Source organism: Cataglyphis hispanica, chromosome 11 (genome assembly GCF_021464435.1).
Source record: "Cataglyphis hispanica isolate Lineage 1 chromosome 11, ULB_Chis1_1.0, whole genome shotgun sequence".
NCBI lineage: Eukaryota > Metazoa > Arthropoda > Insecta > Hymenoptera > Formicidae > Cataglyphis > Cataglyphis hispanica.
In genome coordinates, this window is record NC_065964.1 from 4,131,809 (window position 1) to 4,158,519 (window position 26,711).

At 33.4% G+C, this 26,711-nt stretch overlaps 3 protein-coding genes across 9 annotated transcripts in view; 1 reads left to right on the forward strand and 2 right to left on the reverse strand.

Moving 5' to 3' along the window:
* Positions 1-7,587, reverse strand: part of LOC126853090 (adenylate cyclase type 5) — an 85,905-nt gene extending 78,318 nt beyond the window's left edge. For both annotated transcript variants that reach the window (XM_050598520.1, XM_050598521.1), the window contains exon 1: positions 5,603-7,587. The gene's annotated coding sequence lies outside the window, so the exon portion shown is untranslated. The remainder of the gene's footprint in view (positions 1-5,602) is intronic.
* Positions 1-23,288, forward strand: part of LOC126853104 (uncharacterized) — a 137,966-nt gene extending 114,678 nt beyond the window's left edge. For 2 of the 6 annotated variants that reach the window (XM_050598559.1, XM_050598563.1), the window contains 6 exons: positions 15,038-15,347; positions 15,956-16,231; positions 16,594-16,829; positions 17,243-17,509; positions 17,907-18,162; positions 18,640-23,288. In XM_050598559.1, the coding sequence (XP_050454516.1) occupies positions 15,038-15,347; positions 15,956-16,231; positions 16,594-16,829; positions 17,243-17,509; positions 17,907-18,162; positions 18,640-18,815 (1,521 nt within the window). In that variant the 3' untranslated portion in view covers positions 18,816-23,288. Of the gene's footprint in view, positions 1-13,063; positions 13,316-15,037; positions 15,348-15,955; positions 16,232-16,593; positions 16,830-17,242; positions 17,510-17,906; positions 18,163-18,559 lie in introns of those variants that run through there. The other 4 variants (XM_050598564.1, XM_050598561.1, XM_050598565.1 and 1 more) reach the window with 4 other exon arrangements.
* Positions 20,756-26,121, reverse strand: LOC126853133 (uncharacterized). Its single transcript, XM_050598620.1, has 4 exons — positions 26,001-26,121; positions 25,236-25,514; positions 24,810-24,908; positions 20,756-24,236 (listed from the first exon to the last, which is right to left on the reverse strand). Exons 2-4 carry the CDS (start codon positions 25,494-25,496, stop codon positions 23,856-23,858), a joined length of 741 nt encoding a protein of 246 aa, XP_050454577.1. The 5' UTR covers positions 25,497-25,514; positions 26,001-26,121; the 3' UTR covers positions 20,756-23,855.
* Positions 26,122-26,711: the final 590 nt, after the last annotated feature.

Sequence of the window (26,711 nt, forward strand, 5' to 3'; positions counted from 1 at the left end):
TCGAACGAAACCAAATATTATGTTACGAAACTTTTAATATAGAATCAGTAATAATGCAAACCGATATATCAATGGAGATGTATTATAAGAAGATATGAAATAAAATCTAACTAATTAAACAAGGTATTGTATTCTGATAACATATTCTAGAATAATACTAAGTTGCAAACACAATAAATATTCATTTATAATAAAATATATTTAAAATACTTAAAAATAGATAATAATTATATAATAATTAACAAGAATTTTGATTTTGCAATTTGCATTAGATTTTTCGGTCTGGAAAGATTAGGACTTTCTAATTTTGCGTCTTTTCGACTCTCGATTTATTTGAAATAAATATCTAATAACGCAGATGTTTAAATAAATAACGAAAAGAAAAGCTAAATCTGTCAAAATGAAATCTGGCATGAAAAATGCAATTCGATAAAAATGACGACCCTGTTTTTTTTTCTATTTTATCACTAAAGATATCAATCTTGCAACTCTCCTGAAACAAACAATACGCGACAAATGTCTTGGGAAAATTGGAATTGAAATCCAGAAGAATTTTGCAGATCGGTCGATAGAGGTTCGAGAGAAACTCACGCACGAACAAAAATATCCGGCTGATGTTGCCACTTAATTCGCAGCGATAGTCGATTCCTATGAGATTTTGATTGGCAATGATAGTGATCGATTTTTCCGAATTCACGGTTGTACGCACATATGTCATAAATAAAGCACGCCAGTGATAATGATCGGCGCATGGACAGACAATGATAACTCGCGCGTATCTCGATCGCGAGAAGGGGAAAAAGTCACTGTGCGTAGAGTCCCGAGAAATTTGTAATCGATAGGGAACGGGCATTCAAGTCGCTTAATATGAAGATCGATTCAAGCTAGACACACACACCCACACGCGATATTTATTTATAACCTCGGACACTTGGTTTTCTGAACCGAGGGTCGTTCACTCGTAAGTGTGTTATCGACTATGGCGAAAGTTTGGATTGTTCATTTAAAGCGCGTGAACTTCTCTCTCTCTCTCTCTCTCCTTCGTATAATTGCCTCCTCGCTAAGTTGCGAAGCCCTAAGTGAAACTTAATCAAAGACACACATGCATTAAGCTTCCCTATATAATTTTGAAAATTAACGTTTCATGCGTCGAAACTTGTGAAATAGAAGAAATTAATCATGTGTATAAAAGAAAAAAAGAATATATATATATATTTTTTTTTCTACATATATATATATTTCTTATATATAATATAATATGTAAAAAAAAATTATTTTTTAATGATTTGCACAACATATATTCTCTTTTCACACATATTGTATTATATTATATTCAAATATATTATATATTTCATTAAATAAATTCTAGAGATATAAATATAAATTAAATTTAAAATATAATAATTTCACCGGTGCAGTAACTCGGTTGACTCTTATTGATCCGTAGCTATTTCTTGAAAAAACTCGCGCAAAAATAAATGACATTAAGAAATTGAAGAACAAACGAGAGTTTATATAGATAATCACATGAAGTTTGAAAACAAGATAATTTTATTAAAGGGAGAGGAGAATTGATCTCGTAACGATCATAAGAAAATGAAAAGTTTTAATCGACTATAATAAAGACACTTTCATTAATTAATTGCATCGCTGTCGCAAAGAAACTCGTGTCACGTTCCATCTCCGCACTTTATTTTATTCGCATGTTGTCATTCAAACGTTGCAACGAATTGCACGCATGTAACAAATTAAAAGTCCTTGACTTTTAATCAAAGGAATTCGAATGGCTCGATACACATACACGGTTGAGTTTCGTGAATTCTCCGCGCTATGCAAGTTATTTTTGTTTCTTACATTATATCGAAATGACGAAGATAATATAGTATTGCACGATTTTCGTAATATACAAGGTGAAGCATCTAAAACAGGCCATGATGTATTTTTTTTTTTTTTTTTCGCCAAAAGCAGAGTTATTAAGGTGATCAATTTTAGATGCCTCATCCTGTATAATAAAATGCTAACGGAAATTCATCGTTTTATCAAGCATTTTGAAAAATATTTCCGGTGTTTTTTAAATGTTTTTTTACAAAGCAGTTAATACTTCCTCTCGCCCATAAAAAATGTTTCAACGATACGCGCAGATGCACTGATCCAAATAAATCAAATTTTACACGAACAGAGAACATGTTATTTTTAGAAATTATTTGCAGATTTACGCAAATTTCCATCGAATAAGAATTAAATAAACGAAAACGATCGATTTGTCGTTTCTAGGAATTTAAAGAAATGTCATGTATATTCGATTATAAGATAGTGAAGGATGCGATTGGATCAATATATCATTTAAATTAATATATTATCTTCGTGGCACCATCGCTGGCAGCAGTATCGCAGAATTTTGTTATACGAGAAAGCTGCCAACGGGAGTTTGCAATAGACAGAACTCATTTACGAACTGTCAAAGTCAAATCATTCCGAGTTATATAGATAATGGTATCTATCACTTAAACATTAATCTTTCGAATACTGTAAATGAAATTGAAAAAGTTTAAAAAAAAACAGCATCCGGATTCTTAATTATGATCAGAGTTGCGTACATCTCCCAAGTATAACAATTAATATGCTTTGTTTTCAAAAATCACACATTGATAAGATATCTCATAAATTGTGCATCCAATTGTATTTTTAATAAGCGCATTTTTTTCGTACAAATGATATTTCTTACTATTGGTTTATTCTTTTGCTATTTCAAAAAGCTTTTCGTTCCAAATCCGAATGATATTAAAAAGTGCCACCGAATCGATCAAAAATTCGCTGATTTCACGATATGGTAAAATTATGCCATATCTTACTCTCTCTTTTCGAGGCTATTTAAAATATATTTCCATATATTATCGAAAAAAAAATGGCTAAAACGTATATTGTGATTAAGCGTAATTTGTGAACAGTGATAATGTCGCGCGCGTGTCAGACGTGCGTCGAGATGCATTATCGTAAAGTGTAATTATGGATAAACAGCGCTTGAAGGCGATATGGAAGGGTCAACAACCGTTTCTGTTAGACGATGTTAATCCTTAATCGAAACACGGGGCATTCGTGCTCGCAGGGCGTATCCGTCCCGGACACGTCAGGTCCAATCCACTTAACCCTAGACTCGCAGATAAAGGCGTCACGATTATGATAAATGCGAGTTCCGAATACGAGTTTAGCAGTGAGTTTAGAGTGGAGCAGTTAAACCCCCACGACGGGGCGAATTTTATCTTGTCGTATCCGAGAGGCCGAACATACGGCGATTTAAGCATTTCCTCCGCTCGTAGTATCCGCTTAATGCGGTACCCTGCTAAATTACAAGTTACACGAAACTCCCGAGCCGAGATGTTAAATACCGCGGCGAGTTCCTAATCTCCCGATACGCACGCGATCGTATAACGTAAAACCGAATTCCGTTCCGCTTCTGCAATTTGAATATTAATCGGACGATTTTTATACGAAGGATGTATCGAGAGTTGTGGACGCGATTAAATTTTGCATCGAGAATATTTTCGGGCTACTCCTACGTCTCGGAAATTATTTTCCATAATGGAAAATCGCGAAAAGAGCGCTATCATTGAACGAGGATGGAAGATCCATAAGATACGACGGGGGAATAAATTTCTCGTGTGTGTTATTAGGATCGAAATTTCAAAAGTTACATAACGCGATATATTTCATGTTTCCGCACGCTCGTTAGTCGTATTACTTTACTAATTAAGAGTTAATTAGAACGCGCGCGCACGTGCCTGCGCGTTCGGAGAGTCCCGTAGCTTTCACAAGCGACCATCGCGCGTGTCCTCGTGCAACTTTGTAATTACGCATGTAATGGAATGCCCCTCGTGACCATAATTTTCTCCTGGCGGAACGAACAGAACTGGTTACAATTGATACTTGCATTGCTCATATGTTTCCCTTCTTTTCCGTTTTATCACTCGCAGGCTTATCTCTTCGTATCGTGATTTTTTAACGAAAGCGTTTAAATTCCTCACGAATCGCGCCTATTTATGTCTATCAATAATCCAAGAATTTTCAAGTGTTATTGAATGGATCAATTTTGCAAAATCTTTATTCAAATTCCAGCTGCAACGTCATTTTACTAAATCGCGGGGAATAAAAAGGTTTATCTCTACGAAACTGTGTCTTGATTTTTTAACAAAAGGATCTAAATTCTTCACGATTTTTTGCGCCTATATATCTATAATTCAAGTATTCAAATATTATTGAATGGACGTGTTTCTGAATAAAATCTGCGATCTTTATTCAAATTCGAGCTGCAACGTCATTTATCACTAAGAGAAATAAAAATATTTTAGATAATACAGATTAATTTCAGTTACATTTCGAAGAAAAATAATACCAATACATATCTTTGTTTGTTCTTTCTTTATTTTTAACATTTTTTTTTTTTTATATTCACATTCGGTATTCCAAAGGGATCTTTTCTTTCCATTCAATAATAATAATAAATAAATAAATAAATAAACATTATCACAAATACGGAATTATATCATAACGAACGGTTGAATGCGCGAAGGGTTAATTATTGAATGGCGAGATGAAATAATATCGTATCCACGCCTAGATAACTCGTGCCACCGCATATCGCGCCATCAATTAGTAATCGAACGTAATTTAAGCGAATGTAAAATACGTGACAGCAATGAACATATGTATATAATATACAGTAATTTATTCCGTGGAGATTTCGCGGTCTGGCGGATTAGATGGGACGATAAGATATACGTCCCGACGTTTTGCGAGGATAACAACAACGACGCAGCCCGAATTAACATACAGCGAGCGCCGCGGCTCCATGATGCGAGCTGACACATCTCCGCGCCACCAATCATAATTATTATTCACGAGCTCAATTAGTATGTTACGCCGTTAACGAGGTTGGCCGCCAACCGACCGTCGAGCTATAGCCTCGATTTAACAATGTCGCGACGTTGTCGGCGGCTTTGATAATTAATTAATTCATCGTTAAGCCGCGATGTTCCCTTACAAGTTGTCCGACGTCTGGCGGCACTTGTATTGCCGCAACAAGAATGAAGTCTTAATCTCGCCTCGTTTAATATGCCGTCCATTAGCGATTAATTCTATACTTTATAAATAAATAAATTCTTTAATATTACAAACTGAAAAGAAGTCTCTTTAAGTTAAAAAATCAATATCAACTCAGAAGATTTTAACAAATAAATTCAGAATTAAATGCTGAAAAAATAAACGAAAAAAGACAGATAAAAAGTTACGAGAAAAAACATTTTAAAAAATTAAAATAAAATATATAAATAATGATATAATAAATAATAAGAATAATACCCACGAATAGGATTAATAATATACCGATAAATAATTGAAATCCTTCGATAAATATTACGATGTTGAAAAAAATTGAGATGCAAAAGATGTTGTGAATAAAATTCAGCAACAGTCTAAACTCTGATATAAAAAGTCGCAGATACAATAATATCGATACGTATGTCATCTGAGGGAATTTTTTCTATAACATTTCGTATTTGTGCTGTAACTTCAACAATTGCGATATGATAAGCGAAAATGTACTCACTTCGCGTTTCGCAGTATCTTGACGTGTCTTCCATCTCGTTATAGGCTTCTCTTGTCCCTCTCTTTCCCTGTTCCTTTAGATTTTTCTCAGCAATGCTCATGCCACGATTATCGCGATGATGTATCGGCATTCACGAGATGCTTCGGTCCTTTTCAAGCACAGTAACGCATTGCATAGCGCACTCGATTCCCTCGAATATCAAACGGCGATAAAGATTGTCCTTATCTTTTGATTATCCCGTTCGAGCGACAAATGTATCGATGTAAACAGAGATCCCGAGTGTAACGGAATGGCATCCAAGTTGGTCGAATGCCAGTCGAATTATCGAGTCGCGAATTCGACGCACGAGCTCGTCGATCATCCCCGTAATCGGAAATGAAGGGGAAAGAGATCGCGAACAGATCGAGATTATCGAGATCGCGCTTCCGCTATACAGCCTGTATCCGTTTCATCCCCGGTATCAGCAGATTCGGGACATTAATACCAATATCGAAAATGGGATTATATCTCTCACGCCAGTGTGGTTTTCTTCCGCCGGCAATCCCGTTGGGATCAAGCGTTTTTATCCTCTCCGCATTTATTATTCTACTACTCTTATTATTTCTATTATTATCCCGCGAGCCCCGTGAGAGCGGAGATGTGTAGCCGGAAAGAAGAGATGTTTTTCTCGAGTTCCTTGCGCTCCCTCATCCCGCGAGAATTGTTATTACAAGTTTCTTAAAAGTGATAAAAGATATATATCTGAGACGAGATATCCGCGGTGATATTGCGTACGTAGGAGTACGATTTCGCGTTTGCGAATTTCTGCGCGGATGATATTATCTCGATAAGAGGCTCGAGATTATTTGCAATATTCTCTTAATCTTTTAACGTTTTATTTTTTCTTTTTTTACGGCATTATTTAATTCATATTACAACATAATTTAATTTATTTTTAATTCTGGCCGCTCAAGATCGTCTGATTTTTGCAAGATTTTTTTTATGCCTTATATTACCTCACTCGAATCTCGTTTGTGTACGTGTGGTTCGAAATTTATTATCTGCTACATTTGATATCCCGCAATCGTATTTTAAAACTCGCTGCGCGTGTTTAATTCAATTTGTACCAACTCGCGGAGAAACTCCTAGCGTTGCTTCTTATTACCGGGATTCTGCATTTTTCTTCAATTTGTCTTCTATTATCTTTTTATGTTCCGCCTCTATTCTCATTGTATTTTTCAGAATTATATCATGGACAATTTAAATCTTGTGCGATTCGATACGACCACTCGATTTCGCTTCAACCGTGTTCCCTTTGGCTCGATTTTGAATTTAATCGGCGCGTGATCGATCCCGATTATCCGTGCTCGATTCCCCTCTTCTCGTCAAGTGTTCTCGATGCTCTCGCTCGTAATACTCGCAACGCGCGTTCCCTTAATGCCCTTAATGCGTGCACCTCACGGAGGTGCGTGCCGTCGTATTACTATTATCGTATAAGCGAGTGCAAGATGAAAGGATTACGATTGATCAAAAAATGTCTTCTTCCTCTACTTTGACCGTCTTTTTATTTTTCCTTCTTTCCACTCTCTCTTCGAATTCGTCGCCTGTCAAAACCGACGTCGATTAATCGAGAACTTTGACAGTTGCTTCCGAACTGATTCCTGTATTTATACAGGAATCTTCGACAATCGATTCTCTTCCCGCACAATTTAAGAGGATTCGCAAAAGTCGTGATGATCCACGCAAGCAATCAATCACTCGTCGCGTTGCTCGAGGAAATATTTGCGGTGCGCTCAATTAAATGTACTTCAGCCGAGAGAGACAAATTGCACTGTCGATCGATATTTTTTTTTTCGTTGTGCGCTCGAGGAAACGTTTTCGCCTCGAATGTTTCCCGGAATACGAACGCCGGGATTTCGCAGGGAGATGATTTGTGTGAAGGGTTCGTCGACCGGTTCGATCGACTTTCCGGCGCAGGACTAGCGCGATACACCACACACGGATGCCGCGGGCCGACTGAGGTTGACTGACGACGCGGCGGCTCCGAGTTTCACGCCGATTTCAGTCGTCACGTGACGGCGGCGGCTGCCCCGACGTCGACGGTGCGACGTCGCGTGGCGTCCGCGACGCGCATCGCCAGGACGGCCCCGTGTATCATCCCCCGAGAAGTCAGTCCTAACACACGATCGATACATTTATTGTCGATGTAAGCATCGATAAAAGCTTTCGGATGCAGCTGTTTTATTGAAAAATACAATTAATGTGCAAAGAAATGAAATTTCATTTCTTTGCATATTAATTGTATTTTATCCTTTGATTTTATTTCTTCTTTGCAAAAATTATAATTCTGAAAAATCTCCTGTGTATATTAACTTAAAAATTACTTTTATAGTTTTATTAATAAACCAATTAATTTAATTGTCTGAAGAGTGAAGTTTGAAGTGCATGAAATATACTTTGATTTGTTTTTATCTCTTCTTTACAAAGTTATAGTTGTAAAAAAAATCCCTATTATAAATATCAATTTCAAAAATATATATTCTTTTTATAATTTTATTAATAAACAAATTAATTAAATTGCCTGAAGATTGAATTTCAAACCGAATGGCTCACTTGTCGTGCAAGTAATATATATAATATATTACAATGCTAATTTACGTGTTGTTCGCGTTTTCTTCATTTAGAAGTCAGGTCAGGTCTGTCATATCAAGCTGTATAACAAGCGGTATAATGCACGTGCTACTCACAGACGATTGATGCGAATGCAAAATGAAACTTGGTTAACTAGCAACCGGGTTAGCGCGCGCGCGCGAGCTTCACCGCGCTCTGAAAACTCGTTAGGAAATGTCCGTTAGAAAATCCGCGGTGAGATCGGAGCCGAGTAATCGTAACAGCAATGTGTTCAGTCATTCGACTCGGAAAGGGAAAGGCAGAGAGGCCTTCGCACGCAACAGACGAATCGCTCCGCGAATCACGTATCACGTGCGAATCGTTGATTTTCAATTTTCGATGCATCTTAAGAAGTACCTCATCTGATGAAATTAATTTCGGCGTTTTTAAATTTGAGTTGAAAGAAAATTAAAATATTCCAGGCGATTTTTGAAAATTTTTAATAAAATATTTAATATAGAAATCTTGTGAGTAAGTAAAAGAGCCGACTCTTTATATTCTAATTTAAGTTTAATTAACTAAGCTTCCTTAAACTCTTCGATTTCAATTAGATTATCTCTATATCAATCTTATTGATACATAGAATTGAATTTCTGCGCGAGAGAAGATAGCAGGGCGCGGTTTCATCGAGTTGCGGTTATTAATGGAAATAATTAATAGCTGCTCTATCGCATACGGATTATGCCGTTGCATCACGATGGCAAATTATACCGGAATGTGTTCTGTGTGCCGACAAGAGATTATTATATTCACGTTGGGATGAAAATCGAATTTGACCAAATCTATGTATTATGCGATGGATATTATTATGAAACCTGAGCGATACTCCGGATTTCGATTACAAATCCACCGTCTGGTCCGATCGAGCAAAATTTTCTTCGAGAACTCGACTGGCATATCGTTCTTTATATCTCGGTTGCTTCCATAATTTCTGCCGAATGTTAACAAAAAGATATAAAGTCTGAAGCCTGAATTTGGTTTTTGTTTTACACCCTGTATTTGATAGACCCGCGGAGAAATGATTCGATGAAAAGTTAGTAGAATTCCAAAGTTTATAAAAGCAGAAGTAAAATACTTCACGTTTTAATTATCGACTATATTGGAATATTATATTATCGATTATATTGTATTATTATATTATGTATTGTAATATTATAAATCTAGCTATTATATCTTATTAATATCCCTTCGATCCCATACGCAAATCTCTCTCCGGATTTAGAAACTACTGCCTCTAATGACCTGTGCGTTGTTGACGTAAGTAGGCTACGTAAAATCTCGCAACAATTCTTCATCGGGCAATTTCTTACGTCGATGTCATAGATAAATTTTCTACTTCAATAGAGACTTCTACCCTAACAATTATTACACGCGATTAGAAAATAACGAACAACTTGTGTCAAGAAAAAGAAAAGAAAAAAAAAAACTTTAGGAAAGAACAGTAAATGATAATCTAATTCTATCTCAACTCCCTCGGACTTGTTAGCATTTTAATTTTGTTGACAAATTTTATGATTAACGTAAATTTCTTTTTCAAACAAAGATGTAAGTTCTTGGCACACACAATTACGAAAATCTTACTTGAAATTTAAATGAAATTTATGATGATTTGTAATGGCGTGCAATTTATATTTTCCAAGATTGTAGAGTTTTAGGAAATACAACAATTAGTTTAAAGCCTCGAGATTTCCAGAGAGACAATATGTTTATTTCATTAATAAAGCTTAAGATGAAGCTCGGATACTTGGCCTTTGATAAACGCAGCATAAATACGGTCGTCAGGAATTGCCGGGATGCGCAAAAGAATTTCCATTGCATCTCATTTAAAAGTTTAAAGTCATCCGGTTTTCGCTTCTTGTCGTCATAGAAAGGTCGCGCGATCTTTTCTTTTTCTTTTTTTTTTTTTTTATCTCGCAATAGAGGATCAAGCTGGGAAAGAAAGAGCGTCTCGATATTGGAATCGCCGGCAAAAGGGATCTCTTAACAAAGAATTAGCAAAACACTTTGTAGATTAGCCTTATATCTCAAATTACTAGTTGCTTTTTTTTAATTTATTTAATCCATTTCGAACGGGAGAAAACTCTTTATTGATAATCCTAATTGATAAGAATAATAAATATTACAGATTGAGATAAATGAGACAAAAAAAATATCAATAGAAAAATTACAACTAACAACAAGAACAGTTACATATTAAATAAAATAACATTTAAATGATATTAAATTGAATATCAAGAAAGAATTGTTTTAATTGAAAAAATTAGAACACGTGTGAACAAATTTTTTATTAAAACATCATCGGCTTTTTTTCTCGACTTATGTACGAGACTATTAAATTCGCCACGTTGACGATATCTTTGTGATCTATTCGGCTATGACGGCGATTTCGTATTGATAGAAATACAACGGGCATTGTATCGAGATCGGTTTCTGTTTACTTGGCAGCCAGACTTCGATTATCCACCGAGTTCAATCAACCAGTTCCGTTTGTCGTAAACAATAGCAATTACCAAGCTATGGTCGAGCTATAATTATACTCTATCATCAGATTCTCTCCTATTCTAGATTCCAGTACAATGCTAAACATAATGCTGATATAATGCTTGTATATAATCTATTTATTTGATACTGACGCACACATATCATATCGATATTATTTATATTTACGCAACACATCACGACGCTGTTTATATTTACAGGTGCATTGCCTTAACTAGAGTTATTCTTAGAATTTTAATCGTTATGATGTATGATTTATACGCAGATTTTACGCGATTTTCTCTTAAATTTATGGCATTATTATCCCAATTCGCGTGATTAAATTCTTCGCTCGAAATAATAGCTCTTTCGGAATACTGATTCTTTCTTTTGTCGTCTTTTTCTCTCGTACATTTTTCTTCCCCCTTTCCCCTATTCTTTCAATACTACATTTCTTCTACGTTCAACATTGCCAGACTCGAGTCTCGTAAAATTCGAGTTTAAATACGCCATTGAGAAACGCATAATGCGATTCTTGTGGACAAAATAAAAACCAGTCTCTCTCTCTCGCAATTTTCCGAACTTCAACTTTTCATGACTATCATTTAGCCTGTTTCAATCCCACGTAAAAAATTTAATTATTTACAATTATACGTAAACAAATGAAGGATTCGCAAAAAATTTCTTTTCTCAAATATGATTTTTCGCTATTTTTTTTTTTCTTTTTTTTTTTAAGAGAGTTGTCAAATGCATATAATTTTTAATTTAGAAAATATATTTTCTTGTAAGTAGATATCTATCCTCCTTGAATGAGGATTATTTTTCCTTCTCACAATTTGTCAATTTGACTTTTTTTTAGAAAGCTTTCTCTAAACTGTATATCAAAAATTTTCGATTAGCTATGTGCTTGTATGTGTTGCATTCCATTTTTCAATTATCTCGGTGCTTAATTATTATGGCGCTCTTTATATGCGCTCTTGCAAGTAATGATGATTAATGATGATTTGCGCGATGTCCATTACAATGGGATTAAGAGAATGATGTAACGTATTCTAGCCGCGATGTCGCGTTACTCCCAATATTCCATGACGAATAATTCAGAATTTTCGGAATTAATTTGGTGCGCGGAGCGTGACTTGCGTCGCGCATATATCTTACGCTCGTACACAAAATCAAGATCGTACATATTGCAAGAGGCCGAACTGTCATCTCAGCATCTTTTTGTCTCATCTTCCGATCCTTTGTCACATTTCTTGATTTTTTGTTATATTTTCTTTCATTGTTGAATCTTTTGTTGCGAGAAAAAAAATCTGTATTTTTCATGAATTAATTTTTTATAAAATTACAGATACTTTCTGAATTTTCACTTAATTTTTCGACGAATCAGTTTTTCAGATTTGTGTGTACAATAAGCATAATTTGTCGTAAACGTTACATTAAGAGAAAATTAATTTCGAATTTAATTATCCAAGAATTTAATGTGAAACAAAAAGTGAATTTTGCGGTAATTGTGCGCAATCTACTCCGAATATTTGATAGGATCTGAAGGAAGGACATGTATTCCCTTTATTTTGTACATAACAATGGTTCAGCGTGTATTCTGTTCATTACTGCTGAGCTTGCACGTAGGCGGGCTTTATCTGCTTACGTAACTAAACAAGCAAGTATTTGCATTTTTTTTTCCTACACAGTGTAAAATCATGCATCGAGCATGTAAGACTTGATAGGAACAAAGAATGTGACACGTACCATATGCAAATATGTGTGCATACATATTTATTATATATATTGCATACATGTATATTGGTATTGTGTCTGACTTTGACATCCGTTACTATTGAATCCTTAGATTCGTATTTATTTCTTACATTCGACGTGATGAAATGTGATGACTTGACTTTAATTATCAATATTATAGTTTTTCAAAGAAACTATATTTAATCTTAAATATTTTAAATTAATAACAAATATAGTTTTAATATTAAATTATTTTATTTAAATTATGATGAATCTCAAATAATATAATCGAAATAAATAATACCGAATTACTCTTGTTAGTTATTGACGTTGCAAAAATATTAAATCCATGTTAACATTATTTATTCTTTTCATTAATAACAAACAATATTATATTTTGATATTTAATTAACAAACAACACGTTTCAATTAAACTTTATATTATTTATCTTAAGATATATTTCTGATTTTATGATGAAATTGCGAGTAACTAAAGGTTTAAAAAAATTAATCGATGATTTTTCCCGAAGGGGTGTCCGTTCATCGAGTACGGTCCTGGCGACAGACTGGCGGCAGAGGTCGCGCGACTCAAAGAGGCGCTCTTCTCTCCTCGTCACCAACGATGGGTCGAAGTGTCGCGGCTTCTGCTAGCTTGCCTTATCGCGCGACGCAGTACTCGCGATCACTCGCGATTAACGCGGGGCCGCGCGCCGTCATTATCATCCATCATCATCGGTCGTCAGTGCGGTGAACGCGAGTATCTCGCGGAAGGAACACGATTGAGGATAGCCGGGGAAATACAGACGTTTTTCAGACGGTGGGCGGTGTCAGGTTAGGTTCCCGATAAGGGTGAGTCTGATAAATTCTGTCTATAAGCGTCGATTTTGACAACGTTCATTCGCGCAGTGTCATTCGATTCATTTTCTGTTTCTCTCTAAATGTGACAGTAACGTTTGACATATCAGTCATTGATAGATATTCGATTTAATGGGCTGATAAGCAATCTTGTTAGGAAAGATTCTACGTCTCACCTGATGACAGATACTGCTTTGTTTATGTTGCTGTCTTTTTCTGGGGGCGATGTACACTCTTTTTGTCTCCGTTGTTTTCGTTCTCTTTATATCAATGCGGTTCATAAGTACGGAAAAAATTTTTTTCGGATGAGAATCTATTTGATCATCGATAAACACTTGGCAATTTCTTTTTATTATAAAATAAATGAAATATATGTGAATAAGAAAAAATATTCAGTTGCTCATTTATGTTTATTATTCAATTGATGTGTGCTATTTGTTTAGCGATGTTAAAATTAATTAAATCAATATTATTGAAAATGTAATATTTCTGGAATTGTTGTATCATGGTATTGTGTTTTAATTAGTCATCAAATAAATACAAATTAATTTATACTACAAATATTGATATTTTCAATTTATACTATTTAGCATACTTTATGCTTTATGCTGATTATTATTCATTAGAAAGAATACTGATCAATGAAATAAAAATTGTGATAAACTATATATATATATTTTACAATAATATTTTTACAAGAAATATTGTATTTTACATGCATATATTTTTTATGTTATATTTTTTTTCACATAATATGAAGTATGTATTTACATTTTAATATTAAATGGAGAAAGAGATTTTTTTCTCTTAATTGTTCATTCACATGAAACCTATTAGCATCTGCGAAAAGGGCGAGGTTCACCAAATTTCGTAATCCAGGAACGTAACTAGAAATTAATTTTAGCAGGTATAAAATATTTTTGATTTTAATATAACATAAATTATATAATATAGAACGTTATATTAATATTAATGTTTTATTAATAGTAACAGTTATGTTAATAATAATAACTATTTATTTTTTATCACAGATAATTATTGTAATTCAGGTAATAATTATAGGCAAGCTGTTGTTAGGTTTAAAACAAAATAAACTATTGATTTTTTAAAAATATATTGTTTAAGAATTAGATATATTTAAGAAATTAATTTAGTGTTTTTATTTTATAGTGAAATTTTCATCGAAAACGTGAAAATTAATCTTTTCATTATACATACAGCCATTTTCGGTGGTTGCCATATATTTCAAACTATTAGTAAAGCTGAATTCCTCATTCAAATGATATGAATGGAGTTAGACTTAAATGCGACGGTCTAATTTTCAACTCATAATATCAGTCATTTCATAGAAAATAACTAGAATTATTAGATCTATATTCAGGTAAACATAAAAAGAAATCATTTGATATAGATTATCGTTTCTTGATGTCAGTCATAAAATCTGAAATTTATTTTATTATTTATTAAAGTGCATTTATAATTAATAGCTGTTTATTTTATCAAAGATAATAATTGTAATTTTTGTAACAATTATAAGCAAGCAGAACATTTTTAGATTTGCATAATTCACAAAACAAGAGAAACATACGACTACAATTGAAAATAAATATCATTTAGATTACACAAAGATAAAATAAGCTAGGCAAAATTTATAGATAAATTTAAGCTACAAATATGTTATCGCACGAAATACTAAGCTGTCCTCGTTTTCGATAGAACAACGAGAAAGCCGCCAAGCTGGCGAGTCTAACGAGCTGCGTGTCGACGATGATGGACGACGAGGAACAGGAAGAACTCCGCTGCACCGGCAGCGACGTCGAGATCGAGGAGTACACCGACACCGAGGAGTCGCCATATGTCGCTTATCAGGCCGGTGGCGATAAACTGTTCGATACCGATCGCGAAAACTGGCAGAAGTTTCGCTTCCTAGCCACCCTCATGTCCGTCGCGATATCAGTTACCGTCCTCGTTATCACGTATCCGCTTTATCTCGAAAGCGTTGCCGTTGTCTCCAGCGCTTACACAGGTAGATACACATACACAAACGCTTATATATGTACACATGCTTGAAATAGGTACGGCACATACTGAATTGACCAGAATTGACCGATCGATTATAAGGGATCTTGTAATTCCGGCGCTCTCGGGATTGCAGTTATTGCAAACGATTTATGTATTTATATCCGTGAAAATATTTACCGCGCACATCATATAACTTGCATTTTCAAAATTGTAACTCGGGCTGATCTGCGTAAATTTTCCAGCGTGAAAAAAAAAACAAGAAACAACTGAATTATGCGAAACACTCGACTTTACCGCCCAATAATAGATGCCCGAACTTTAAGGCGGGCGATATATCTATATCATAACAGCTACTAATAATAAGTAAAATATTTTGATTATTTTACTTGGACTATTTCAATTTTCTCTTCATGTTTGACATTTGGCTAAAACGCGAGAAGAGAAATTTATTCAGTAAATGAAATAGAGCCATTTGAGCTTTATTAAGATCAGAAATTTTTATTAATTTTCAATTAGATGAAAAAATATCGCGATGATTTTGTTTCGGTCTTTTCTCGTCTAATTTGCTGCGATTTTGGTGATTTCTTCAACGGTTTGTATGGCTTTTCATAGGACTCCTTTTCACTGCCCTGTGTTCCGCCTGCATTTTGGGGATGGTGTACTTTATCGTGGACAAAGTGTCGCCGCCGCCGCCGCTGATACCGAACAGTATGCGAGTCAGGATACCCCGCTGCGGCCTGATCAAAATAAGCACTCTATATGCTCTCTCGGGCATCCTAGTCACCCTATCCCTCGACCAGAACAGAGTATTGTGCCACTTACAGGACCCAATAAAGGGCATTACTCTCGTCTTTTCCCTCGTCTATTACTTCTTCTTTTGTCGGAAAAGTGAGTGTCTTAAAGTTGTTAGCCTATAATATAATTACTATAATGAACGAAATAGCTTTGTGACCGAAATTTTGTTTCGCTGAAAGTCAATATTATTTAGATGAAAAAAAAAAATGGGAATAAATATTTCTAGATATATATAATCTCTTTTTTTTGGAATTTATATAAAAAGGTTTTATAAAAAGAGATTATATATAGAGATTCCAGTGCATTTTATCTTTAAAATTGAAATTTATATTTAAATTTTAGAGATATTTTTTCCAGACAAATTTTTTTTCTCTTTTTTTTGGAAGGAATAATTTTTTTTCTTTTATTGTGCATGTTAATATTAGGAGAGAAATATTTCCCGCGAATGTTTTCAGTGATGAGCCTGCAGCGAATATTCTCGAGCACGACCATAATAGTGGGTCTATTTATAAGCGTCGATTATGGTCTCTGCGATGAGTTTCGTTGTCGTGGACGGGAAGTTTCCTCGCATTCGACTGCAACTGGTAGAGGATCCTGGGGCATCCGGGCAGTCTGGACGTTCGTTTACGTGGGCGCCCTCGCTATCTTCGCCATGTTTTACACCTTGCTTGAGCGACATTACACCACCGGGGTAATTTAGCATCGATCCATTCGTCAATTAAGATTTATTTGTAGTACCCGTGAGGTGTTCGATATATACTAGTCTTTTATTAAAACTATTAATAATTAATCTTGAAAAAAGAAAATCAGAAAAAATTTTTCTGATTCTCTTCTCTCATTTAGAAGATTAAAAAAAACTTATAAATTAATTAGACGAAGAGAGATTCTTTAATTCCTACATAAAAAGAGTTTTTACTGTTTTGTAAAGAAGATCGTGATAATGCAATGTAGGAAATTCTATCTCTTTTTTTTCTTTTTGTTGGAAACGAATTATTTTTTTTTTTTTTATTTGATATATTTGGATTATTTTTGCGCGGTCGGCGGATTTTCGTTTTCCGAAATTTCCATTGGCCGCGAGTGACGTCTACAATCTCTGGTTTCCAGCAGCAAAACGTGTGTCAAATGTTGACGACACAGCACAACTCGTTCTTGTACACGGTGTCTCGTCTGGTGTCCTCTCGCGATATTCGTCGTCGTGGCTCGGAGGAGGAGGGTGGTCGGCTGCTACACGTAACCGATCCAGATCCCACGATAAAACCAAAAAGTTACCCCAAGCCACCAGTGATGCAAACTCTCTTTTACATACATGTCATCGCTTTTTTTGCCATTTTGACGTTCTGCTGGCTCGACACTTTGCCCGGCATCGGTAGGGTAAGTGATGTGAAAAGAAACATATCTTTTATCTGTAATTGTCGATGATAAGTCAATCTTTGCGGATTTTTTTCTCTCGGAAATTTCCATAACAGAAATCTTATTTTTGATTATAAATATTTTTTAATGTAAAATTATGTCACGAACAAAAAGCGATTTTTATTATTAAAGCTAATATTTATTAGCTGTGATTTTTTTATTCTTAAGACTAAATTAAGGATTTTAGTTTTTTGAATATTAAATGCTATTACAGTTTATTTTAAGTTTGTTATGTTATTAATCATCGTAGTAACTCAAAAACGCCTGCAATAAACGAAAATGATTATTTTATTTTATCTCTAAAGAAAACTTATGAACAATAAAATATTCTTTATTTAATTAAATAATTTCTTTTTAGGGTTTATCGCCCGTAAAGTTGTACCATACCATCGAGCAGGGACTGATATGCCATTTTAAAGGCGGCAAACTATGCTCGAACGTATCTAGTCACGGATGGACTTTTCTATTTGCTTACATCGTCTTCTCGATCTCGATGCTCAACTTCTTGTCTTTGTGCGAAAGTGCAGTGTTTAGCGTGGCCACCGCGACTGTGTCGCTTCCATTGTCTGGTATCTGGTGGAGTATTTACAGGATGAATGTCGACATACATGGAGGTAAGTTAATAATTATTATTACATTATCATAGTTTCAATTATAGTTTCGAAACTTATTTTACGAAATATTAATGTTGACAGATAAAAACTATTCTTGCACAAATAAATAAATCAACTTGAATTAATAAGAATTATAAATCAACTAGAGTTAATAAGAATTTATTTTCTGCGATTATGAATTCCAAATCTCTATATATATTTAGGAAAAATATTTAAGAATTTATAAAAATATTTTTGATTTTGAATATTTTACTTTATCGCATGAATTTTAAATAACTTAGGAAAGAAACTTAATTTTAATATAAAATATATTTTTTTCTCTTCTCTAATTCTTATGGTCTATTACAAAACCATATTCATTTATGATTCTCTCATGATTTCATGTAAATATCTTCAGCTTCGCTGTAATGCTTGAAAATTAAGTGCACTTGAGCATAGTTTGATTACAAACCGTTTCTGAAGAGAACCTTGAAATAGGTTTCATCTCCTGGTCGCCAGGAGTGACGGGTGAGCTGATCTGCGCCTTGCTCGGTCTTCCCGTTGTGCTACTGGGTCTCGGTTTGCTCGTCCGATCACACTTCAGAGACACTCAGCTTCCTTACCAGACCATTCAACCGCCCGATATTCAGCCGCATGAGCCTTGTCATAGATGAATCTGTTTGTATCATTTGGTATGGCCGTGCCACCAGATCCATACTAACGGTGATCCATACAAATGAATTCTGATTGATTCGATAGAATGATGAAATAAATCGTTCCTTCACGTCAAATCGATCAGAACGAACGACGTAAATGAGATAAAGTTCATCGAGTCGGAATAATAATGTTATTGTTGTATACTTGACAGATATATTTTGTCGACTGTTTTCAGAATACATCCGATGTTCTTCCTTCAATCGCGAGATCACGAAGGTAAAATCTCGACTCGCATTTACATTTTGCCAATTTGCATACAAGATTACAAATTTTACCAATGTCAGTTATCTTTGATTGTAATTAACTAATTTTCTTTTTTTTAGAAATAGGATCAGAAGAAAAATAAAACAAAAGAAAAATATTAAATTTTCTATTATAGATATCTATTACTAAATCAATATATCATATATTTTATTTATTTAAATTGTAATCATTGTTACACATACATTGTGTGTGTAAATTAATCGCCGATATTTAATTAAGATTGAAATCAACGTGGCAAGAATGATGTAAAAATTAACAATAATTGAACTGACATTGGTGAAAAATGGCCGAAGATTTTTGAACGGCTATATTGTGTTAAATGCAATTTATACGCTCGCGTGTCCGCAAAATTCATTTTTTCAAATGTGGAGAAATAAGATTGCGGCGAGCGCGCGTTTTTGTGATAAGGAATAGCACCCATATAACTTCCCTTTTCGTAAAAAAAAAATAAATGCATGGAAAAAGAAGGAGAGCGATGAATATTTCTTATGTATTTGCCAAACGTAAACGCGCGCGCGCGTGAAACGTTATAGCGATTTATATTTTATTTTGATATAAGAGATGTTTTATATATTTTTTTTGAAGAATTTCAAACTACACGTGTATTGAAAATTGGGTGTAGAAATATAAGCGGAAAGTACTTTTTAGCTGCGAATCTGTGTGCACAGGAGCTCCTTTAGCTAAGAATATTGCACTCTTATTTAGTTTCCGATCTCGAACATGTTCATTATTGGGAAAAAAAATCTAGAAGATATGATATATTTTTAATTATTTGTCTAGTCATTACGAGCGTTTCTTCTTCGTTATTTAAAACACATGTTTTTTTAGAATATGTAACTTTCAGACGAGACATTGAGAAAGAGAAAATCGAATTGATATAAATCTATTACAGTTTGTCGTTATAAATTGGAGAAGTTTATTGAGCTGAATTTGAAATGACACGTTGGCAGTCATAAGTCAATTTAGATAATCTTTGTTAAATTATCTGCAAAAGTTTATTAGACGTAGTATTGAATAAATGTTAGATATAAATGTTATGAAAATAGAAAGTAGAGATTTTCTCGATAAAGTAGAATTATTGAAAATTGAATCGTCGACAGTTTAAATTTTCCGATGATTCACGATTATGTGTTTTATATTTAATTGAGCCAGTTTCCTGCAACATTTGCAGTTCCTGTGCGCGCGGATTGTATGCGATAGAGCGTAGTATATGTCGCTTAAACTTACAAAAAGATAGTACTATATCTACTGCACAAATTTGCAGCCTCCACTTCAGCGTATCTCCTCTACAGTGGGGGGAGAATACCAAAGTGGTAAGCGCGCGAGCGAGATACGCGTGCGTATGTGTGTGATATTATCTCTCCACGACGTTCCACTAATGCGATAGATATTATTCTATCGCAAACTTTAGCGCACAAACTGTTACGAACTAGTACATCCTGACCGTGCGCAAATAACGTTTGCCCTGTAAAACTTCATCGCGGATGAAAAGTTTCCAAATCGCGTTAACCGCCCGTTTACGATGCGCCGTTAACAAGAATTCCCAACAAGGCATGTCTTCCGTCTCGTCAATCAGAGTGCCAATTACGATTATACATTCCTTCCTAGTTTTATTTTTTTTTTATTATTTATATATATATATATATATATATATATATATATATAATATACGCAATTAAAATTATGTATTTATATATTACATTTGAAAATTTTCTATTTTTGTTTGGATTACTTTTATTTTTGTGAGATTCTTTAATATTTTATTATAAATTTTCTGCCACTTTTATATTTTTTCTAGCTTTATCTTTGATAAACTGCTATAAATGTGTGTAGTTTTATATTGAGATATTTCTCTTGCAAGATTTTTATAAATTCTAAATAATTCTTTATAATACAGAAATATTTTATTTATACATTTTTATGACTGTAAAAGTAATTTGTATTTTATTATTCTATTTTATCCTATATTATTTTTACTTTAACAAGAACAAAAGCAATCCATAGAAAATTCTTGTAACATAACTACATAATTTTAATTGTATTTATTATATATGTACAAGCATATCTATAAAAAAAGATACATAAGATGTATGATTAATTTTTTTTTTAATTTCTTAAAAATTCTTTTTTAACCTGCATATGTTTTTATTGTTTTTTAAAGACCATATTTGTTGCTTGTCGCAAACTTAAATTTAACTCTTTACTCTATCTTTGTACTTATCCTTTCCAAAATGAAATCATTAAGTAATCAAACGTTTCTGAAAGAACAAAAGGAAAAATCAAAAGTTCAAAAGCGGCTCAGAGTGATGAATAGACGAAAAAATGATTATTTGTGCCAAAAGTTACGAGTCTTGAATGATTCGACTTGAGCTAAATGTATTCATGCGTTTGCATATAGTGGTTGCATTACTATTTTGAAAGAATAATGATAATAATAACAGTAATAACAATACATATGTAAGTGTCGTTATTATACATATATTTGTCGTATGTCAAAAATGACACGCGGCATAGTTTGTTGGCAGCGATTAATGAATTCAGGCTGTAAGTTAATTAGACCGTAAGTCAGAGAGGGAAATATTAACTTTGTTGGAAATATGTCAATATCGTATTCTATATATATATATTGGAGGGAAAACAGTTATACGTCCACATTTTTTACAATAGCAGTAATAGCGTTTTAAAAGAAAGTAATTAACAGTTGACTGAGTGCAACGATAATAAAATTAGATGCGCCACTCTCTCCGTCTCTCAGTCTCAGTAGCTTCGCCTATTATAAATCGACTACCATTGAATGTCGTAGTAATAGTCTTCTTAACAAAGTTGATTATACTCTTGTTTAGCATAAAAATAACTAAACTGATTGAAGTCTTTGGCGCAAGAAAAAAAGCAGCAAATCCATTTTACATTTCTTGTTTTCTTTTCTAGAGCTTTTAACATTTCTTTATTTCAACAAAGATCAATAAATAACTTTTTATTTGCTATTTTTTAATTTTTAATATATATGGCTCTGCTTGATAGTCTTCACATTATTTCTCAAGATGTAGTTTTTTATAAAATTGGTATTTAATTCTTCTTTGTTGCGCCAGAGCTTTCAATTTCAAACGTGTACAATAACAAATTTCTCCCCCATATACTTTCTACATATATACATATATGTTATATAATATTCTACATATTTGTTAACTCTTATATATTCAAATGCATGTGCGGCAGTTAATGTAATAGAGATTCGATAATTTATTTATAGACGCCAATATACGTCGCACTTATATATAGCATAAAAAAAGTCAAGAATTCAGATGAAGGAATTGAAGTGCAATTTAAAATATTGTTAAATCGGTGTTTTTCCTTTGTCTTTAACTGATTCCACTAACGAGATCTTAATGAAATAATATTTAATTTATGGCGCATTTCTCCCATACATATAATCAAGTATCAAAATGCAATAATTGAAACATTAATTTTCGTGTTACAATTTCGTATGGAGATATATGTTTGATCGATTTTTGCAATAAACAGCACTTTCAATTTTGAGATATTTCATTATAATGCAAAACTTTGCTGCGTCGTTTTCGCGTTTCTTTCAGAATCTCGACGCTTTATTGAATATTTATTATATATTGGGTGTCTTCCTAATAACGTATTGCGCAGAGTTCTAATCGTCGCACTTTTAGAGAAAATTAATATACGCGATAATCATTGAGTAATTATTGAGAGTTTCTCGAATATGGAAACAAATATCATAAGCAATAGATTAATTATTTCCATATAATAATTCCGTCGTCGGTTGTCAATATCCGCAAAATCGCGGAAGCCACGTTACATTATTCGCGTACGACTGTTATCGTTTTTTTGTGGTTTTGTCGAAGTATACTTTTAGACGTAATCGCGACAATTGCGATCCAGTCAAGATGTTGTGAATTGTGTCGAGAATAATATACATTATTTATTGGCCGATATTGCGCTTGCAGTTAGTTACGGATATCAGGTTGCATCGTATAATTTTGCGTGAAATTATTTAGGAATGAAAAAACACAATTTCACTCAAAATTATGATGCTGTCACGCATCGTAGCCTTGAGCGTCCAGTCACAAATATGATATATTAAATGTATTGATATATATACACATCTATATATATATATATATATATATATATATATATATATATATATATATATATATACTTATATAAAAAAGTTATTGTGATATTTTTCATCCTATCCGAAATATATCTAGTTTATAATTTTGATCAAAGTCAACCAACAGCGTAATTCTTAATTAATTAAATCTTTTTGCATTTATATTACCGTCAATAGCAAGTTTGATTTGCAAAAGAACAGATATTCTTGAAATTACGATTAAAGCTAATACTGGTATTTAACATTATTTTCAATAATTTAAAGCAAGGCAGTGTGAATAAGTCAACTAATGTTATTCTCATTGCTTTTTGTGTTTATAGAAATATAATTATTTTATTTAACGTTATTATTATAACTTACTTTCGAACTAAATAGAACTTAATTGTTTTTAGTTTATTAAGCCGGTTAATATATATTACTATTCAAATAGTTTCATTATGTTATTTATTACATTATTATACTGCAAATTTTTATACGTGGTATTTTTAAATTAAATTATGTTTTCCACTTCAAAGCAAAATTGATTCAATTTCGACGTAAATTACGAATTACTCCATTTACACAAAATGCAAGTAGAAATCTGATATCGTCAAAGTTTGCGAGCGACAAATTTGACCGTCCTGTGTACGTCACCTATCCTGTCCGACATTCTTTCACCACCGCGTATATAATCTTCGTATCGCAACTCGGCGAGAGTCTCAAAGTTCAGCGTTTCCATGATTCGTTGGCTGTAAATCGAGGCAGCGACGGCGAACGCTACTTCCGGTCGCACATATTCGTTGACGATTTTATCGGCTACGCAGATCTGCTTCAGCTTCCTGGCGCGTAATCCGCGTGCGACTTCGAGACTCTTGTCCGTGATTTGTCGACCGATTCCGCGAGCCTGACATTCCGGATCTGTGCCTATATAGAAAATTTCCATGGCACCGCGCGCGTTGTACTTTTGAAAGATGTCTACTCGCGATTCCACCTGATAACACGATTCTTGATAAACAATAAGCTTGTCCAAATTGACTATAAATATTTTTAGATTAAGAGCGATTAAAAGCATATGTTGTATTAGTTGTTTTAATAAAAGGAAAAGGTGCGATTTTTGCCAATAATCTATAGATAATGAATATAGATGCACATACATTTTTTTAAAAGTATATGTTTTATAAAAATTTTTACAATTTCTTTTAAAATTTTATATTTAATGGAGAAATATTTAGAGTCATTTTTTTATATTTATTATCATTTTAAGACAATGAATATTTCAGATTTTTTAAACTTTAAAGCGTCAAACAAATGGAAGTAATCATGCGATAAGATAAAGTCACTTTGCATAAGAATTATTTTGTTTTACTTGAGACAAACGTAAAGTGTCTTTAAATACGATGATGATATACAGGCAGCTTATAATTACTATCACGCGCAAAAAGTCACGATATCTGTGAAATTCTTATCATTATTTACGAAAGAATTTTAAGATATCAAAAAAAGAGCGCTCGTATTGACATTGTTGATTGCAGCATGTATAAAATGATTTAAGTAATAAACTCACATTGTCGAGGAACTCAATCAGATCCCGGCACGAGCGATGTTTGATGTTATTTTCTATAAAAAGAGCGAAGGAATCCGTTTCTCCCGGCTTAGGAGGCACCTGAAAATATAAATACATTTCGTGCAAGCTATAATAAACCTCTTCAATTTTATCTGCCCTTTAATGTAACATAATTTACTCATTGTCAGCATAATTCGATATGTCAATAAAAATATGTGATGCTAGATATTAAAAAAAGTAGTAGCACTTGATCTTAAAAATTCTTGCTATATTTTATGATGTCGCCATCATTTTTAATAATTAGAGAAGGATCTTTAAAGCACAGATTGTTTATTAATCCATATATTACAGATGACAGCATCAAAATATGTATGACTCTAATCGAAATCGATCTAACGTTAAGCTTCGATGTAAAGCTATACTTGCGTGTAACTTGTTGAATGCCACGGCGACAACGCGGTCCGATCGATCGACCGCGATCACCGTGCATCCGTCTTTGATGACCTCTCTGAACACCAGTTGCATCTCTTCAGGTGCACCGGGATCCTGGTACATTCCCATGCCGATCGCGATGCACTCCTGGCGCATCGATTGCTGTTGCACGGCCAAGGCGTCCTCGATCCGGTCCTTGGTAAGGATCCTGAATTCGATGGCGCCGGTGCAATCGGTGCCGAGACAGACGGGCATAGTTGATCTGAGCTTAGTCTGGAAGAAACGCTATGACATCCCTATAGCTGATCGATACGTACGCTTGGGTTTACACTTGTCTTGCGCATCCCGTTCCGGTTTTTCTCACAAGATTTCGTACCGACAATAATATGAACTTTATCGAGCATAAATTTTTTGTATCATAAAGGTTTATAGTCAATTGGTAGAATATAATTACTATGTAAAGAATTTTTCAAAAATATTTAAAAACTTTTTCGCGTGCTTTTTTTATAAAGTGCCACTAATTTGGATTATGATACGAAATTTGTAACTCTTGGAACACACACAAATATCTTACATCAATCATATAACTTATGTTATATAGTCATATAAATTATGAATATATTAATATACTTTTATAAATTTTATAAAAAAAATTTTGTTTGGATTATAGTTAATCAGCAAAGAAGAGCGAGCCGTCACTTTGAAGTACCACACAAGATATGTCTAGACTCTAGACTATCCATATCGTCCATATCTTACCTCGTTAATTCGCGAATGGTATCTTCTGCCAGCAGAGTGCAGGCGTGCTCTTTGTGTGTAGAATAATAGGAATAAAAATTGTGTCACAAGCTCCCCATTACCGCATGTTCTGCTTGATTGCAGATACTGTCATAGCAATATTTGATAACTGCTCACTGTGTAATTATCGAATAATTGTAATACTTTACAGTAATTTCTTATTATCGTTGTCATTTTACTTACTTTATTGTAGTGGAGAAGTGTTGCATTTTTTCTCACGAGTTTAAGATCGGAAGCGAGATTGTTTTATTAATTCTTTACTTAGTCTACAATTTTTATTTTATTTAATAATTAACATAATATAATTAATAATTAATAAACTAATAATTATATATAATATCTTATCGATGATATTATATATAATTATATAAAATATATAATTTATTTCTTGATAAAATAATATTTGATATAATATTCATGTTGATATATTAATTTCATAGAAAAAAAATTATAAATTATATAATTAATCTATCTAATGTGTTTAGTAATTATTTAGTTAAAGGAGAGACACGAGAAAAAAAAAGTTGCAGAAAAAAAATTGAAAATAATTTATATTTAATAAATTTTTCAATATTTGAATAATATTTAAGTCATATTTCGTCATACTCATAACATTGTACAACTTTATAAAACCAATGTTGCATTGATTTCAATAAATAAAGATAAAAAAGT

What these genes read in the sequence shown, in the direction of transcription:
- LOC126853133 (XM_050598620.1), bottom strand. Translation starts at nt 25,496, where the DNA reads ATGCCCGTCTGTCTCGGCACCGATTGCACCGGCGCCATCGAATTCAGG. An exon ending in TGGCATTCAACAAGTTACAC is followed by an intron (nt 24,909 to 25,235) that starts GCAAGTATAGCT and finishes TTATATTTTCAG; the next exon opens with GTGCCTCCTAAGCCGGGAGA. An exon ending in TGATTGAGTTCCTCGACAAT is followed by an intron (nt 24,237 to 24,809) that starts GTGAGTTTATTA and finishes TCGTGTTATCAG; the next exon opens with GTGGAATCGCGAGTAGACAT.